Source organism: Cryptomeria japonica, chromosome 3 (assembly GCF_030272615.1).
Source record: "Cryptomeria japonica chromosome 3, Sugi_1.0, whole genome shotgun sequence".
NCBI classification, from domain to species: Eukaryota; Viridiplantae; Streptophyta; class Pinopsida; order Cupressales; family Cupressaceae; genus Cryptomeria; species Cryptomeria japonica.
This window is the reverse complement of record NC_081407.1, coordinates 375,416,569-375,434,218: the sequence shown is the minus strand read 5'-3', so window position 1 is coordinate 375,434,218 and position 17,650 is coordinate 375,416,569. Positions and strand designations below refer to the sequence as shown.

General features: G+C 35.0%; 3 protein-coding genes across 3 annotated transcripts; all 3 read left to right on the top strand.

Annotated features, from left to right (window-relative positions):
- The first annotated feature begins 4,414 nt into the window (after positions 1-4,414).
- Positions 4,415-5,097, top strand: LOC131874180 (uncharacterized). Its single transcript, XM_059217435.1, has 2 exons — positions 4,415-4,447; positions 4,537-5,097. Exons 1-2 carry the CDS (start codon positions 4,415-4,417, stop codon positions 5,095-5,097), a joined length of 594 nt encoding a protein of 197 aa, XP_059073418.1.
- A 30-nt stretch (positions 5,098-5,127) lies between these two features.
- On the top strand, positions 5,128-5,466 carry LOC131874179 (BURP domain protein RD22-like). Its single transcript, XM_059217434.1, has one exon. The coding sequence runs from the start codon at positions 5,128-5,130 to the stop codon at positions 5,464-5,466; it is 339 nt and encodes a 112-aa protein (XP_059073417.1).
- A 6,000-nt stretch (positions 5,467-11,466) lies between these two features.
- LOC131874634 (cytochrome P450 750A1-like) lies at positions 11,467-13,345 on the top strand. The gene is made up of 2 exons (XM_059218341.1): positions 11,467-12,440; positions 12,579-13,345. The coding sequence occupies exons 1-2, from the start codon at positions 11,526-11,528 to the stop codon at positions 13,188-13,190; spliced, it is 1,527 nt and encodes a 508-aa protein (XP_059074324.1). The 5' UTR covers positions 11,467-11,525; the 3' UTR covers positions 13,191-13,345.
- The last annotated feature ends 4,305 nt before the right edge of the window (positions 13,346-17,650 follow it).

Sequence of the window (17,650 nt, the reverse complement as noted above, 5' to 3'; positions counted from 1 at the left end):
GCAACTACTGCATCTTCATAGTTAATCTCTACTTCTATAAAGACTGTTATAAATCATAAGACTATTTTGTTTAGCTAAAAGAGATGATAATTATTATTTGTTGCTATTATAATTCTACCCATAAGGGCTATATAATTTAAGTTTATTGCTTTCATTATGGTTTAGGACAAAAAAACGTTTCTTATCATTGCCATTATATTAGCTTCTTATTCTCAGAATTAAGACGGTACAAAAGGCAAACCCTTTCTTTAATGAGAATCATAAATGCCTTAGCATAGCTATGCTATTGAGCTTATTACATACTAAACCATAATATTGTTGTGATACAAACTTATTAACCTAAAATGTCAGGTATTAGAATTATTTCCTTCTAACAAGAACACATAAATTTACTTTAATTATTCTTCCTTTTTAATTTCAAAATTCAAACAAAATTTTTAAAATTGGAAACATGGCTTATGTGATTGTGTTCCAAGTTGGTTGAGTAGAGTACTTATTCTAAGCCTTCAATATTCCTTTCTTAGCTTTCCATAGTATCCCCAACCTCTATTCTACCAGAGTTTGAATTTCTTCTACTTCTCCATTAGAAAGAATTTACCAAAAACAAGTTATGTGATTATCCTCTATTCAATCTTCTTTCCTTATATAATGTACAAACTTCAAGCTTTTCCCAATTAGCTATAATCCTTAAAAGGTTAAGAATATTTCAATTAATTAATAATAAATTTTAATGAATTTAAAGTCCATTACAGTAAACTATCATTGGATGTGTTGATTATCACTTACAAGAAGTTACAAAATTCTTCAATATATATTTTCATTTTCCTTTTGCCTTGGATTCCATTACCCACATTGTTGGGTTCAACATCTTTTCCATAATATAAGATGTGGTTGAATATACTATGGCTTGGAGCCACCTTGCTTTATGAATATGGCCAATATAAATGTGATTACTTTTAATTATGTAATATGACCAATATATGTATGGTTTCTCACGTATTCTTAAGTATGACCTTTAGCCCTTTTACATGAATAAAAATTGATTCATAAAGTTCACTAGTATCATTTTACAATACTTATATGAAAATGATACACAAACACACAATTAAGTTATATATACACTTGTGTCATATTAACATGTCGCAAATGTATATACATATATATATAAACATGTATATATGTACTCCTTATATTATACATACATAATAATTTTGTATCAAATACATTATATTTAAATTAACTCATAAGTCCAGAATGATTATCAAATCAATTTTGAGTTTGAACTTAGTTATTTGATGCCTTAAGTCAACATCATGAGTTCTATGTTAATAACAAACCCTAACAACTTGAGTGATTGTCTAGGGTTGGCCATATTAGGTACCTAGTTCACGACTCCACATCACTAGGCTCTATCATCAAAAATTGCCATGACCAATACCTAAGTTTTAGAGACTTAGATGGAAACTCAACCCTTCACCTGATTACCTCCATACCCAATGATATTTTCCCTCCCTTCTTGGAGAATGGTGAATTTCTTTCAACCACTAGGTCAAAACAATGAAGTTAGTCTGAAATCCTATTAGTAATTTCAACATGTAAAAATATGAGTAGATAGTAGTATAAAACTTATTGACTTATCAAATAAAAACATCACATATGAAATTGTAAACCATTGTTCAATTGGCATCAACTAAACATCACATATTAGTGCAAATTGAGCATTGAAAAGTATTAGTGAAAGAGAGGGATGTAACACATTATTGAAAGATTAGTGGCTAGATGGAAGCATCCATTAGCAAGGTATGAATGTTTTCTTTTGTTTCGGAATAGATGCAAGAAACTAAGTAAAATATATTTAAATTATGTGTGAAAATATTTGACAGAATAGGACCATTTTGTGAGAAAAATGAATGTTGTTTCTATGTGTGGGAAGTGGGAAGTAATGTAAGGTAGCATGAGTGTTTTTATAGACTCTATCAATAACATTCCAAGCACTATCAATCTTTCAATGATACCATTATAACAAGCAATTTTTACAAAGACAAACAATGTGGGCATGAATTTTAGGGCAGATCAGATGTGGCGATGATAGGTTCAAAAAATACATCTCTAGCATAAAATAATTGGTTGACATGACATGTGCATGAGGCAGGTTTTTTGAAAATAAAATATAATTTATATATTTTCTCTAATTTTGAGTATTCTAATATCTTCAAGTTATAAGATCATGTTCTTGTCATTTTTAAATCGCTTGAATCTAACATCCTTGTTGTTATGTCACCATATGCTTGGACCTACCAAGCCATCATTGCTATAGTTACAATGCCTACCAAGATTCACATGCAACATCAAATGGATAGAGGATAAAAAGGATAAAATCAAATTTTGCAGATAATAGAGGCAGGAGGATATCTATCATCCCAAGCTATCTTATCGATTAGGGATGATTTTTTGGATGAGAAGCAACCTTTTTGTGCCCCTGACGAAAAGAGAGGGCTTGGCATTATGTGTCCTTTCAAGGATCCAAGAAGAGGCAAAATTTCTTATGGGTGCACTTAGCGTCTTCACATTTGGTTGGTAATTTTACAACACTTGAGGAGGGATAAAACACACATGGTGGAGATATGAACTTCCGAAGAAAAGATGTCTCATGTGAAGACATTTGATGATATGTACAACAGAGGAGTGATTGTTTGCGTAGCACTTGAAGAGGTATTAGATACACTAAAAGGAGATGTGAACTTTCAGAGGAAAGGTATCTCGTGTGCCTCACTAGAGGAGGTATTAGACATACTCAGATGAGATGTCGAATTTCAGAAGAAATGTGTCTCATTGTGCATAGATGGTGGGAACAATTTTATGTTCTCTCATGTTGTAGGCTATACAGTCAGGAGATCCACTAATGCAGTTAGTTTAGTGTTTCCTAGGTGAGTGAGGAAGATTGGTGAAGACACTTCATTAAAGTATCAATAAAAGTTATGTTCAACCCTTGCAATGTTCCACTCTAATTTGAATTAATGTTATAAGGAAGTTAGAATTTTACATTAATTAGTATAATTTCTCGATTAATAGTTAAATAATTAATAAAATTAGATTGATGAGTTTTTAGGAAGTTATCCCATAAGAAAAAATAAAACTTTAAAAAGCCATTGCCTTCCAATTTTATCCGATTGAATCAAATTGATTATCAACTTACCTTTTTGCGCTCTCAGAACTTATTATTCTAAAAGCTTTCGCAAAGAAAGGAGAGACCAGTAGGCCGAGGTCGGATGATCAAATCGAGTGGAAAGCTTACATATTGAAGACTGGTTTTCGACAAAGGCAAATTAGTGAGCTCAAATAAAGCTAAAAGGTAAGCGATTTTGTTCATGTCTTTGGGCATTTGGTGTTTTAAATCGATAAATCCATGCATCTTTATGCCCCAAATCTGAGAACAACGCCTGTGAATGAGTGTGAGTTGATATTTGATTTGTAACGAGTGACTAATTATCAATTGAATCTTTACCAATGCTCGACACGAGGAAGGTCAATATATGCATTCGAGGGTTTCAAGATTGTGCGATAATTTATAGAAAAACCCTAGGTTAATAAATAATAGGCAGAGAGCTTTTGTGAAGCGTCTGAGATACCCGATGCCCTAACAGTAGCTTCCATCGCTTTAACAAAATGCATAGTTTTACTGGACCTGTCATGCTTCTTCCTAGTCATCATTATGGGGTATCATATTGTTTGTGCTAATGTTTCTTTGGTTTTGCTTCAAGTGAGTTTAGACATTCCTAGATTCCTATTTTCTAGAGGCTACCTTTCTCAGTTTATCATGGTTCTTTAGACTCTTGCCTTTGTATTTTCAACATGAATTGGTTGAGGAATGATGATGAGATCACTCATTTAACTTCATTGATTAAGTAGTGTCATGGGGGTCACTCATGTAGATTTAAATGTCATTCATATTTTTGATTGACTGATATTATAGTTGTTGTCATGTGATTATTGTTCGAATACCATCATTTATGACACACATGCAGATTGATGTCTTCTTGATCTTAATCATCATCTTGTTCGAGAGGAGATTCTTCAATTACAACATTTTATCAGTCTGAGCTTCAGCTTCAATTTAAAAATACACAACAAATTTAAAAATAATCTTAATGGCCTTGTGATTAGTGCATGCGTGTCTGCCATGGCAACATCCACTACAGCGGTGACCGACCAAAAAACAAACATCCACTACGGCGGTTGGGCCAGGCAAATTTTTAAAGAATCTTAATGGCCATGTGATTTAGCACATGAATATCTGCTATGGTAGCGTCCAGTATGGCGGTTGAGGCGAAGCTCAAGCACCTATTTAAATGGATGAGACCCTCCTTCACTCGGTATCTCTGAAATCGTTAACTTGCTTGCTGTGTTTAACAAGATGAGGGCTTTAACTAGTTTCATTATTCTCATTGTATGTGTTTTTCCTTTTTGTTTTAGAGTCCAACTTAGGTAGTTTGTAAATTTACATTGCTTATGAGTTTCGTTGTTTGGAATTCACAGTCACTAGCGGCGAGCGGAGCTGCACATTTGCATGGTGAAGAGTATCTGCCCACAACACCCATTCCACAACTTGTGCGGGAACTCATCTCACCTGATGATGATGATGATGATGATGATGATAATGATGATGGGAAAATAGCGTTGAATGTGGCCGATGGAGGAATTATTGAAAGTGGACGCGGGGATGCCTCCAAGAAAAGTTGGGACACAAGGCGTTGCGCCGGTGCCTTTGAAACGTTGCGACGTAGCAAAACTTTATGCTCCAACTACGCAAATGCCGATGGATGCAACGTCGTGCACGTTTCTGCTGGAGAAAGATTTGGTGAGAGGAACCAAAGTTTCTCAAACCTTCTTGCGAGAAAGGGAGAGGCGTTTTCTTCAACGCTCCGTGGCAGACCAAATCCCTTTCTCCTCCGACAAACTTCCGTCATGGGCGTGGCTATTAAGGAGACTTTGCAAGCATGCGAAAGACCTGCCGAGGAGGGCGAAAACAACTTCTGCGCAACATCGTTGGAGTCCCTGGTTGACTTGAGCACGTCGAAGTTGAGGAGCAATCGCTAAACTGTGCTAGTCACGAATGTTTCAAAGTTCATGTCAAAATCCGTGAGGCAGGATTATACCATCGTGGGAGTGAAAGACGAGGGCGCAGCAGAGAAGGACGTGTATTACTGCCACAGTAAACAATATGCGTATGCTGTGTACTACTGCCATAAGTCGGCATGTACTTTGGAAGCAGGCAGGAGGATCGCAAGAGTTTGGGTGAAGGGAGAAGATGATAGGACGGAGGAGGCGGTGGCTGTGTGTCACAAGGACACCAGCGCCTGGATTCCCAACAACATCCCATTTAAGGCGCTGAATGTGAAGCCTGGTACCCCCTCTATCTGCCTTTTCGTTCCCCAAGGAGACCACCTGTGGCAGATAGCCGACTGATCAGATCCGCTTCCTTGCTCTCTCTCGTATAAATAATTTGCAGCATAGGGAGTAGCAGGAAATGCTTATATAAGTAGTTTGTTTGTGTGAGGAGCACTAGCTCTCTTTCTGTCACTTCAGTGCTGTGCACATGCTAATTATTAGTTCCTATAAAAATTATGTATTTAACTATATATCATTTCTTTTTTAAAGTTTAGCTTTTCAGCATTGTTTTTTATTTGTCTAAAAATTAATGGTAAACTCCTTAAACACTGATGATCACTAATTTCAACAATAGCCATGAGAAACAGGGACCACAGAAACAATTTCGGGATCAACAAGCCACCAAATGCACGTGTATTACCAGGGTGCACTAGGGTAGAGAACTCAGTAGTTGTGCATCTTCAAATCACTCTCAATTTTTTACGGCAGCTTACTTGGCAAGTCCCCTACTTATAACTAAGGTTTCAAGGCCACATTAGCACGGTTTTTGCCAAGGTGTCCAAAACAACCCAAAAAAAAGTGAGACCAATAGGTGTGCAAAAGGGACCCAATACTTGTGCAGCTGATGTGGCATCACATGATTGGTTGCTTTTTACAACAAATGGTATATTTCATTAAATTATTGGTACTTATCATAGCAATAACAACTTTAAAGTCACAACTAAAATTTGGACATTAAATCAGTAGGTATGGGGGTATTAAATCAACAACTTCTATCACAAGAATTGGAATGTCCTCAACTACTGGGTCCTTTCCCCTAGCTCTCTTTATGTGAGTTTGGCGTGGTACACATGCTAATTATTAGTTCCTAATAAAATATGTTTTCAACTATATGTTATTTCAGTTTTGTTTTTTAGTAGTTGTTTTTAATCTGTCTAAAAATGAATGGTGAACTCCTTAAACACATTTTACATTGGTGATCTTGATTTACATATATTAGTCATTGAAGATAGAAGCGTAAGTTCTTCTGGCAGGGAAGTCAAACTTTGTGCAGTGCTCCATGCACAAATGCTTCAATTTCATTTGTTTTTTGAATCCCTAAGGCAAATATTCCAAGTCACGTTTATCAAGAGTCGAGCACTCAAGGGCCGTGACCAATATATAAATTTTACTATGTTATTATCTTTTCATAAAATATATCTTTGAAGATTGCTTGCACTACATTTTATAATTTTCAAGGATGTAATTTGATTTCATAATTTTAATTAACTAATACAAAATAAATTGATCAGATACTTTGTAAAAATGGGATTATAAATGAATATTAATAAATGTTTTTTTATTTATTCACTTTCCTAACTTCTATTTTGGAGTCATCTTCTACCGAATAAAAGTTCTATTACTGTATAAGTTATATTATAGTTACTCATGAAGACATATTGTCTTTTGTAATACAATTATTTTGTTAATATTTTTGTATGAATTAACTATTATTCTTATATAATTTGTTATAAAAAATATTATTCATATCACAAGATTTATGTGGTTGTTTCTTAAATAGCTTAATTTTAAAATTAATTTCCAGACAAGGAATATTATGTCTAGGATAGTATACTTAAACTTTCTAAATGATAATTTCTAAGTGATAAGTATATTAAACTTTGAAGTTAACAAAATTCTTGATCTAAGGGATTGATGAAGGGCTAGTCCACCCAACACTAAAACATAGTACAATAATCGTTAACAAAACAAAAAAATGAAATAAGGAAAATAACCTAGTTTCAAATTCTTCAATATATTTTTGAGTCATTTTGAGGCTTCTAGGATATTAAAATTTGAGCTTTAAAATTTATAGAAGAAATTTTCTAGGATAAAAAATTTAATATATCCCAAATGATATAAAATATTAAGAGGGTTCTTTCACCATGTAATGTCATAAATTACACCCAATGCAATTTCACATTACATTAGCCTTGCCTTTACTCATAACTAAGATAATCTATGCATCCAAAAACTTAATCCAATCTAGGCATGCATGCTTTTTCAATTTTTATTATTTTGATGCTGACAAAAATCCATTTTCAATTATATATTTAAATTTTAAGTTAATATGAATTGAGATTGATTAATTAAGAATGAAATTGAGGAATCGACAAAAAATGATGTATTAAAATTGATTGAATTGAACTAGAGTTATTTTGGCTTTAATGTAATGTCAATCTTGATTATTTTGATGATGACAAGATCTCTCTCTCTCTCTCTCTCTCTCTCTCTCTCTCTCTCTCTCTCTCTCTCTCTCTCTCTCTCTCTCTCTCCATCTCTTTGTTTGTCTATCTCTTTAATCTATATGTCTCTCTCACTCTCTCGCTTCCTCTAATATGTCTCTCTCACTCTCTCTCTTCCTTTTTGTTTGCAAGTCAGTAATTTCTTAGAAATAGACCACTCTCCTTTGTTATTCTACTTAATTAAGATAAAGTATGTCAAAATCCATTTTAAAAATGGATGTGACATTTGATATCCAAATTGGCAATACAAAATGGTCTGCATAACACCATTCAAGATTTGCAAGTCTCTCACCTTGCATGATCATTATTCTAACGCAACTTTGTCATACACATGACTACTAAATTAGGCAAGAAAATATACCATTCAAATCTAGTTTAATAATTAGATTATAAATTAATATAAAATGAGATTGATTAATTAAGAATAAAATCGAGTAATTGAGAAAAAATATTTATTAAAATTGATTAAATTTACTTTTACTTTACTGTAATGTCAATTTTTATTATTTTGTTGTTGACCAAATTCCATTTCCAATTATATATTTAAATTTTAAGTTAATATGAATTGAGATTGATTAATTAACAATGAAATTGAGTAATTGACAAAAAAGTATATATTAAAATTGATTGAATTTAACTAGATTTATTTTGGCTTTAATGTAATGTCAATCTTGATTATTTTGATGATGACAAAATCTCTCTCTCTCTCTCTCTCTCTCTCTCTCTCTCTCTCTCTCTCTCTCTCTCTCTCTCTCTCTCTCTCTCTCTCTCTCTATTTCTCTATCCATATATTTCACTAATTCTATCTCCCTAACTCTCGATCTATCTCCCTATCCACTTATATCTTTCTATATTGCCCTCTATCTATCTATCTCTCTACCTATCTCTCTTCCTCCCCTCTCGCACTACCCATATATATATATATATCCTTCTTTCCTCTCTCTCTCTCTATACCTCTACATCTCTTTTTTTGTCTATCTCTCTCACTCTCTCTCTTCCTCTATATCTCTACATCTCTTCATCTCTATCTTTCCTTATCTATCTCGCTATCTCTCCCTCTACCTCTCACTATCTCTATATTTAATTCTCTCTCTTATTCTCTCGCTCTATCCTCTTCTCTACCTCTATCTTCCTCTCTCCCCCACTATTTTAAGATATGTTTCCCTTTCTCTTACTCTCCCTCTTTCTAGACCCTCTCTCCCTCTCTCTCTCTCTCTCTCTCTCCATTCCTCTCTATCTATATTTTCTTACACCTCTCTCTCTCCCCCTCTCTACTCTCTCTCCATGTCTCCCTATTGCAAACATAACATGTCTATATGAATTGACCTCATATATTACATAAATATATACCAAAAAAAAACCAAACACCTTTTTGACCTACCTATTGCACACCAAAATGCGATTGCTAGTTTATATGTCTCACAAGAGGGCATGCTGACTCTGAGAGTACACGGAATTGAAAGGCCGCAACTATTCTAGCTCCAAAACAGATCTTTCGTTCAGCATGTTAGTGACAGGTTAGTCAATCGCAGCCATTAATTGCAAAATTGACAGCGTAAAACGCGTGACTAACACACGTGTTAGTCAATCCGTACTGTCTTTTTGGAACTAGAATAGACGCGTGCGAATTGAAAGGACTAAAATCTAGAAGTCAGATGTCCCGTCGGAAATGGCGTTTCAAATGGACAATTTTAATTGCTTGGAATTTATGCACCCGCGAAAGACGCATCAGATGCCACGCTTCACGCTCGGCTTGAATGCCTTTTAGTTTGGAGGATGGCCGACCAATTACAGGGAGAGCTTACTCATTCAATCCTACCTATTTTATTCGTACTAAAAAGGCAGCATTAATATTCAACTGGACAAATCGCTGTACAATAATTCAACCCAAAAAACATTCTAGAAACAGTCTTTATCACAATCGAAAAAAAATCTGATCAGGAAATATATTCCCCAGTGAAGTAAAACTTGTTAACCACGGTTAGACAATTTCATGACAAGTTGCTTTAAGTACATAGATCAAGTATCTGCAATATAAAATGGTCTGCATAACACCATTCAAGATTTGCAAGTCTCTCACCTTGCATGATCATTATTCTAATTCAACTTTGTCATACACATGACTAGTAAATTAGGCAAGAAAACATACCATTCAAGTCTAGTTTAATAATTAGATTATAAATTAATATAAAATGAGATTGATTAATTAAGAATAAAATTGAGTAATTGAGAAAAAATATTTATTAAAATTGATTAAATTTACTTTTACTTTATTGTAATGTCAATTTTTATTATTTTGTTGTTGACCAAATTCCATTTCCAATTATATATTTAAATTTTAAGTTAATATGAATTGAGATTGATTAATTAACAATGAAATTGAGTAATTGACAAAAAAGCATAGATTAAAATTGATTGAATTTAACTAGATTTATTTTGGCTTTAATGTAATGTCAATCTTGATTATATTGATGATGACAAAATCTCTCTCTCTCTCTCTCTCTCTCTCTCTCTCTCTCTCTCTCTCTCTCTCTCGCTCTCTATTTCTCTATCCATATATTTCACTAATTCTATCTCCCTAACTCTCGATCTATCTCCCTATCCACTTATATCTTTCTATATTGCCCTCTATCTATCTATCTATCTACCTATCTCTCTTCCTCCCCTCTCGCACTACCCATTTATATATATATATATATATGTCCTTATTTCCTCTCTCTCTCTATACCTCTACATCTCTCTCTCTCTATACCTCTACATCTCTTTTTTTGTCTATCTCTCTCACTCTCTCTCTTCCTCTATATCTCTACATCTCTTCATCTCTATCTTTCCTTATCTATCTCGCTATCTCTCCCTCTACTTCTCACTATCTCTATATCTAATTCTCTCTCTTATTCTCTCGCTCTATCCTCTTCTCTACCTCTATCTTCCTCTCTCCCCCACTATTTTAAGATATGTTTCCCTCTCTCTCTCTCTCTCTCTCTCTCTCTCTCTCTCCATTCCTCTCTATCTTTATTTTCTTACACCTCTCTCTCTCCCCCTCTATATTTCTCTCTTTCCATCCCCCTCTCTACTCTCTCTCCATGTCTCCCTATTGCAAACATAACATGTCTATATGAATTGACCTCATATATTACATAAATATATACCAAAAAAAAAACCAAACACCTTTTTGACCTACCTATTGCACACCAAAATGCGATTGCCAGTTTATATGTCTCATAAGAGGGCATGGTGACTCTGAGAGTACACGGAATTGAAAGGCCGCAGCTATTCTAGCTCCAAAACAGATCTTTCGTTCAGCGTGTTAGTGACAGGTTAGTCAATCGCAGCCGTTAATTGCAAAATTGACAGCATAAAACGCGTGACTAACACACGTGTTAGTCAATCCGTACTGTCTTTTTGGAACCAGAATAGACGCGTGCGAATTGAAAGGACTAAAATCTAGAAGTCAGATGTCCCGTCGGAAATGGCGTTTCAAATGGACAGTTTTAATTGCTTGGAATTTATGCACCCGCGAAAGACGCATCAGATGCCACGCTTCACGCTCGGCTTGAATGCCTTTTACTTTGGAGAATGGCCGACCAATTACAGGGAGAGCTTACTCATTCAATCCTACCTATTTTGTTCTTACTAAAAAGGCAACATTAATATTCAACTGGACAAATCGGTGTACAATAATTCAACCCAAAAAACATTCTAGAAACAGTCTTTATCACAATCGAAAAAAAATCTGATCAGGAAATATATTCCCCAGTGAAGTAAAACTTGTTAACCACGGTTAGACAATTTCACGACAAGCTGCTTTAAATACATAGATCAAGTATCTGTAATAAGTCAGGCTACCCAAATATGGCGTGGCTTAATTCCCCTGTAATACAGTTGGGTTTTTCACTCATCTTCCTCTGGATGATATACAGATTTATCACAAAAAATAAGAGAAAGAGCGACAAGGAAGAGTTGGGATTGCCACCAGGGCCACGGCCATGGCCGGTGGTAGGCAATCTCCATCTTTTGGGAAGTCTTCCTCACAAAGCTCTGGCTAAGCTGGCAACCAAGTACGGGCCCATCATGTTCCTACGCCTGGGCTCGGTGCCCACGGTGGTGGTCTCTTCTCCTGCCATGGCCAAAGAGTTTCTTAAAACCCATGATTTGATCTTCGCCAACAGGCCCCCTACATCGGCGGGCAAGTACATGACCTACGAGCGCAGAGACGTGGCGCAATCCCCTTACGGAGAGTACTGGCGGCAGATGAGAAAGCTGTGCACAATGGAATTGCTGACGCCCAAGAGAACGGAGTCATTCAGGTGGGTGAGGGAGGAAGAGGTGTCCGCCATGGTCAGATCTGTGTGGGAGGAGAGCCAGCATGGCGTGCGCCTCGTCAATCTCAGGAAGCACATCTTTTCCGTCTTACTCAACATTGTGTGCAGAATGTTTGCAGGGAGAAGTTACTCCGACCATCAATTGAGCGGAGGGCAGGAGTTTTCACAGATGGTGGCTGAGATTATGCATCTGACGGGAGTAATTGTTACGGGAGACTTCATTCCCTCTCTTGCTTTTCTCGATTGGGGAGGCTACTGCCGCCGCATGCAGGCCATCAATAAGGTATTTGATGAGTTTGCTGACAAGCTCATCGATGAGCACATTGAGCGAAGAAGGGTTAAAAAGTCGGAAAAATCGGACATTGTGGACGTGATGCTGGACATGGCTGAGATCGGAAGTGCGGAGATACAAGTCTCTCGGCTTCACATCAAAGCAATCATCACGGTCAGTAATTTTCATGGACCCTCAGAAACTACTAGCTCTTTAGTATTGTCAAATTGTGGAACTATTCATTTCGTTAATACCCAATTGCCATATTTCTGCTTAGACCTCACTAACAAAACGAGTTCAATTCTTTCGCAGGATATGTTAATTGCTGGAGTAGAGACATCTACCACAACTATAGAATGGGCGATGACTGAGCTGTTGAGAAACCCTCAAGCAATGTCAAGGGCACAAGAGGAGATTGAATTAAAGGTTGGAAGAGACCGTATGGTAAGAGAGAGTGATCTGGTAAGCTTACACTACTTGCGATGTGTGGTGAAGGAAACTCTTCGACTACATGCACCAGCGCCCTTGCTCATGGCACACGAGTCCACCCAGGGTTGCAATGTTGGAGAATACTACATTCCACCAAAAACAAGGTTATTTGTGAATGTTTGGGCAATCGGAAGAGATGAAAGAGTTTGGGAAGATCCTTTAGAATTCAAGCCCGAGAGATTTATTGGCTCAAGCATAGATGTGAATGGCCACCACTTCGAATTGTTGTCTTTCGGAACAGGAAGGAGAGGATGCCCTGGGATTTACATGGGGCTTTCTTCTGTTTACTTGGTTGTGGCTCAGCTCATACATTGCTTTCATTGGAATGTGGAGGGTGATTTGGATATGGAGGAAACGTTTGGATTGACCCTACCAAAGAAGTTTCCTATCTCTGCTTTTCCCTCCTGGAAGCTCACCACTGACAACCCATCATAAGGTTGGATGTACAGTTGGGAGAAAAACTACTAATTGCCATTGTAATTGTGTGAAGGTTCTGCCTCTTCTTATTGGTTAACTATTAGTCAGTCATCTTGTCATTTTAATTGCGCATTTATGTGAAAGGTTTGGTGTACTATCATATCGACATTTAATCAGTTGCAATTGTATGTTTATTTTAAAGGTTAGGTGTACTACTATACATACATATAATCAATCATCTTGTTAATTGTTGGTGAACTATCATATCGACATTTAATCAGTCACAATTATATGTTTATGTTAAAAGTTAGGTGGACTATCATATCGACATTTAATCAGTCATCTTGTCAATGTAATTGTATGTTTATATGAAAAGTTAGGTTAGGCCCTCCATATTTATGGGGAAAGTTAGTTGAGGCCCTCTCTTGTTGTTGGTTTACTAAATAAAATTAAGGAATGAATTTTTAAATAATATTAATAGAAGTTTCTTCTTTTTTATGTTGGAGTGTTTTTAACTATTTACTATTATCTATTTTAATATGCATGATACAATTAAGAAAAACTATGATTTTAAAATAAATTTAAATTTAAAAATCTTTTAATCTAGTGAGAAACAAATGTCATAGTTATCTTGCTATTGTAATTGCATGTTCATGTGGAAGGTTAGGTTAGGACCTCCATGTTTAGGTGGAGAGAGGTGAGGCCCTCCTTCTTACTATTGACTTAGTAAATAAAATTATTGTAATTGCATGAAGGTTCTACCTCGTATTATTGGTTAACTACTAGTATAGGCATATAGTCAGTCATCTTGCCATTGTAATTGCACACTTATGTGAAAGGTTAGGTTAGGTCCTCTAGGTTTATGTGGAAAGAAATTAGGTGAGACCCTACCTCTTGTTGTTCATTTAGTAAATAAAATTAAAGAATAAATATTTAAATATTATTAAAAGAAGTTTCTTCTTTCTTATGCGGAGTGTCTTTTACTATTGACTACTTTCTATTTTTATATGTCAGTCCTGATACAATTAAAAAGTATAGGATTTCAAAATAAATTAAAATTTAAAAATCTTTTAATCTAAGGGAAAACAATTGTCATCTAGAACCAAGAGGCATGGTAGGAGCAAATGAAAAGACTAGTCGAAAAGTGGAATCTCATTAGGGACAATTAGGTTGTTGCTTAGGTGGTGAGATTGTGATGTTGTTTTTTGCTATTAATATAGTTTAAGATAGTTCTATTTGTTTTAATTTTTGGTTTATGATGCTCATTATTAAGTCTCTAGGCTTATGGTTTATTAGGCTTGTGAGACCCCTAAGACTCTTATTATTAATTTTGAATCTGGGAACTGTTGTTATTGTCTACTTTACTCAGTTATTTGTTAGTTTAGTTAGTCCTTATTGTAGGAAGTATGGTAGGATTAATATGGGCTACTACTTTAGTCTATATATTTTTTATTACTTCTGAAGGCTAGCATCTTTGTTCTATGTTGGGTGCCTAGCTATGTGATGACTGGGGTTGTTTTACTACTCTTTTTTTATTGTTGTTGTTTTGTAATGGTTCGGGGCCCTTTCCCTACTAAAGTAATAAAAAACAAGTGTCATAGTGGGAATACTTGTCTTTGTAGTATTGTAATAAAATTATTTATTATTGTTTCGGAGGCAAGTGAAAAATGTGCTGACTAGATTTCCATACCTCGTTGCAATTTTTATTTTTTGTTTTTGGATTCAACTATGTAGGATTTTTTGCATCAACTTTTTGGATTACACCCTGTGATCCATCATTAGGATTTTCTCTCCTAGAGCTCTCTCATCTTGATGATGGATCAAGGAGTGTGATCCAAAAAATTGATGCAAAAAATCCTACACAGTGGAATCCCGAAACAAAAAATTGGAAAGGTTATAGCTTTTAGATTTGACCATGACCCCAAGCATGAATTGTACTAGGTGCAACTATGACTAAGGGTTTAAAATCAAATTATTCCTTACAATAAATAATTCATTGATTAGTTGATTTTAAATTTTATAGAAAAATTGCTACAAGCATAGTCAAAGTTGATTAAATTTGATTAATTAGTTTTTGATTAAGGTAAAAAAATGTTTTTAATGGACCTTAAACCCTTTAACAAAATGTCTAAACTAGATATATCATATTATTTGATTAATTAGTTGATTAGTTAAAATCAACCATTATTTGATTAATTAGTTGAGTTTAACTTTGATAGTAAATTTCCTAAAAGTGAATTGAAGTTCATTTTGTCAAAATGAAAATTTCAATACAATAGTACAAATCAATGCAACAACAGTATAAAATCAACACTACATTACATTATTAAATTATAGATATTAAATTAATCTATCTAAAAATTTCAAAAAGATCTATCTTATTTTTTTTTTTAATTTATTGAATAATTTTTTATTTGATTTTTGAGTTATCTAACCATTTTCATTGAATTATTGTAGAATTTGTAGTCAACAATTTTATATAAATATTATTATCAATTATAAATATTTTTATTTCTATTTTTCAATAATAATATAAATATGAATATTATTATAAAAATTAAATTATTTATTTTTCTACTTAAAGTCATTTTAATTATTTGAGAGTTATATTTTTTATAGGTAAGTGCTCCAAGTAATTGGGTAGCTCCCTCTATTAAAAAAAATTGAAACTATATGAAAATTCTATAAGCCATATAAATTTGTATCAAGACAAAGTGATAAAAGTATCTTACCCTAGCCCCAATTTCTACAATTATATCAACAACTTCTTTAAGAATAAACCCCTCGTTTTCATTTAAAAAAGCAACAAATTCAACAATATTGTTTCTTTGAGTCACTCCCTTTCTATATGATTCCTAAGCCTTCTCCGGCTTAGTTTTCTTACTTCCCTCATTCATATACAACAATCCCTATCACTAAATCTCTTCATGGGAGACACCACTACAAATTAATTCATGATAATCCTTGTGCTACTATCCATGAACCTCTGCTAATTTGTAAATCCATTCTTTGGATTTAATAATCTTCATTTTCCAAACTTTGAACCTTATGTTGACATCAATCCTTAAGATAGATCCATCCCTCAAACAGTATTTTGCAATGATTTCTATAAGACCTGGTCGTATAGAAGGGTTTGACCCCACCACTACCTCCTCTTTTTTTCTAGTTTATTTTATTTATTTATTTATTTTTTTGGGGGGCGGGGTGGGTGGTGAACTCCATAATTTGTAATTTTGTTTGCTTGTTTTTTTTTCCTATGTTATGTGACTATTTATTGGAGAGAATGTAAAGTAATGAGACAATCTTTTTTCGATTAAAAGGGGAGATTAAAATAAAGGATATTAAAATCTTTTGGTTTAAAGAAAGATTAATAAAGGATAATCAAAGGTGATCTTATTGAAAGGGTGTGATGGTTTGGAAACCACCCTTTAAAAGGTTATATAAGTCATTTATGTGAGACTTGGAAGGGGACAAAGAGATCAGTCATGGAAGAAGAAGAAGAATAAGAAGAAGGTGGTGGATTGGTCGGCTATGAGGCATTTGGAGAAGAGGCATATAGCACATTCCCAACTCAAGGTATAGCGTACACTCGAGAGTGTCATGGCCAATGTCGTTTTATTTATGTCATGATGGGTTCTCTGTAAGACAGTGGATTTTGTTTAAGAACTAATTACCTTTTAGGGTGTTATAGCCATAAAGGATCCAAGACCATTGCAATCTTCTTAGAGTGATTATTACCATTCAAAATGCTTAAGATTAAGATAAGTTTCGGAAACCTTAATTCTATAAGAATATGGTTGAATTATGTGGCTATGTTATTCAGTTTTGTAGTGTCATAAAATTATGACCCTAGCAATTTACGACTACATTGGGGTCCTCACGCATGCGAACTCGAATCCTCTAGCCTGATCGGAGACCGGAGACTGCTCAACTTGCGAAAACAGCTTCTTCCTTAGGCTCCTCATCACTTTGTCCGTACTCTGCCCTAGAGAAAGGGGTAGGACACCTGGGTGTGATGCCCTTGTCCCCCCTTGGACAGGGGTGTGGCACCCTTGACCCTGCCCTATTTTTAGGTAGGACCTTCCTAGAGCATGCATTGTGGGTTGTGCAGTGAGCAGGAAAACTTCCCAGATGTCGACCCATGATGAAATTCAAATCCACCAACATGTATTTAAGGGGAATTTGTCCTCTAATTTGCATAAGTGGAGATTGCATAAGTCGGATAGGTCAAAGTTGGAAAGATTCAAGTTGCATAAGCGATCAAGCATCCAAGCATTCAAGCATTCTTTTCCAGCATTGAGCATTCTCAAGTCTCCCTTCAAGGCTAGGCGTTGCATCAAGTCAAGGATTCAACCATTGAAGAGGAGATCCCTTTCAACATTCAATTCTACACAAGCATTTCTATCAATATTGCTACTACAACCTCCCTGGTTATATCCAAACCGGATGAAGCATTTGATGATGAAGGAAATCTGGTT

Excerpts from the sequence above, each read along its gene's own strand:
- LOC131874180 (XM_059217435.1), top strand. The coding sequence starts at position 4,415 with ATGAGGGCTTTAACTAGTTTCATTATTCTCATT. Across the intron at positions 4,448-4,536 it reads CTAGTTTCATTATTCTCATT|TCACTAGCGGCGAGCGGAGC; the intron begins GTATGTGTTTTT and ends TGGAATTCACAG.
- LOC131874634 (XM_059218341.1), top strand. The coding sequence starts at position 11,526 with ATGGCGTGGCTTAATTCCCCTGTAATACAGTTGGGTTTTTCACTCATC. Across the intron at positions 12,441-12,578 it reads ACATCAAAGCAATCATCACG|GATATGTTAATTGCTGGAGT; the intron begins GTCAGTAATTTT and ends ATTCTTTCGCAG.
- LOC131874179 (XM_059217434.1), top strand. The coding sequence starts at position 5,128 with ATGTCAAAATCCGTGAGGCAGGATTATACCATCGTGGGAGTGAAAGAC.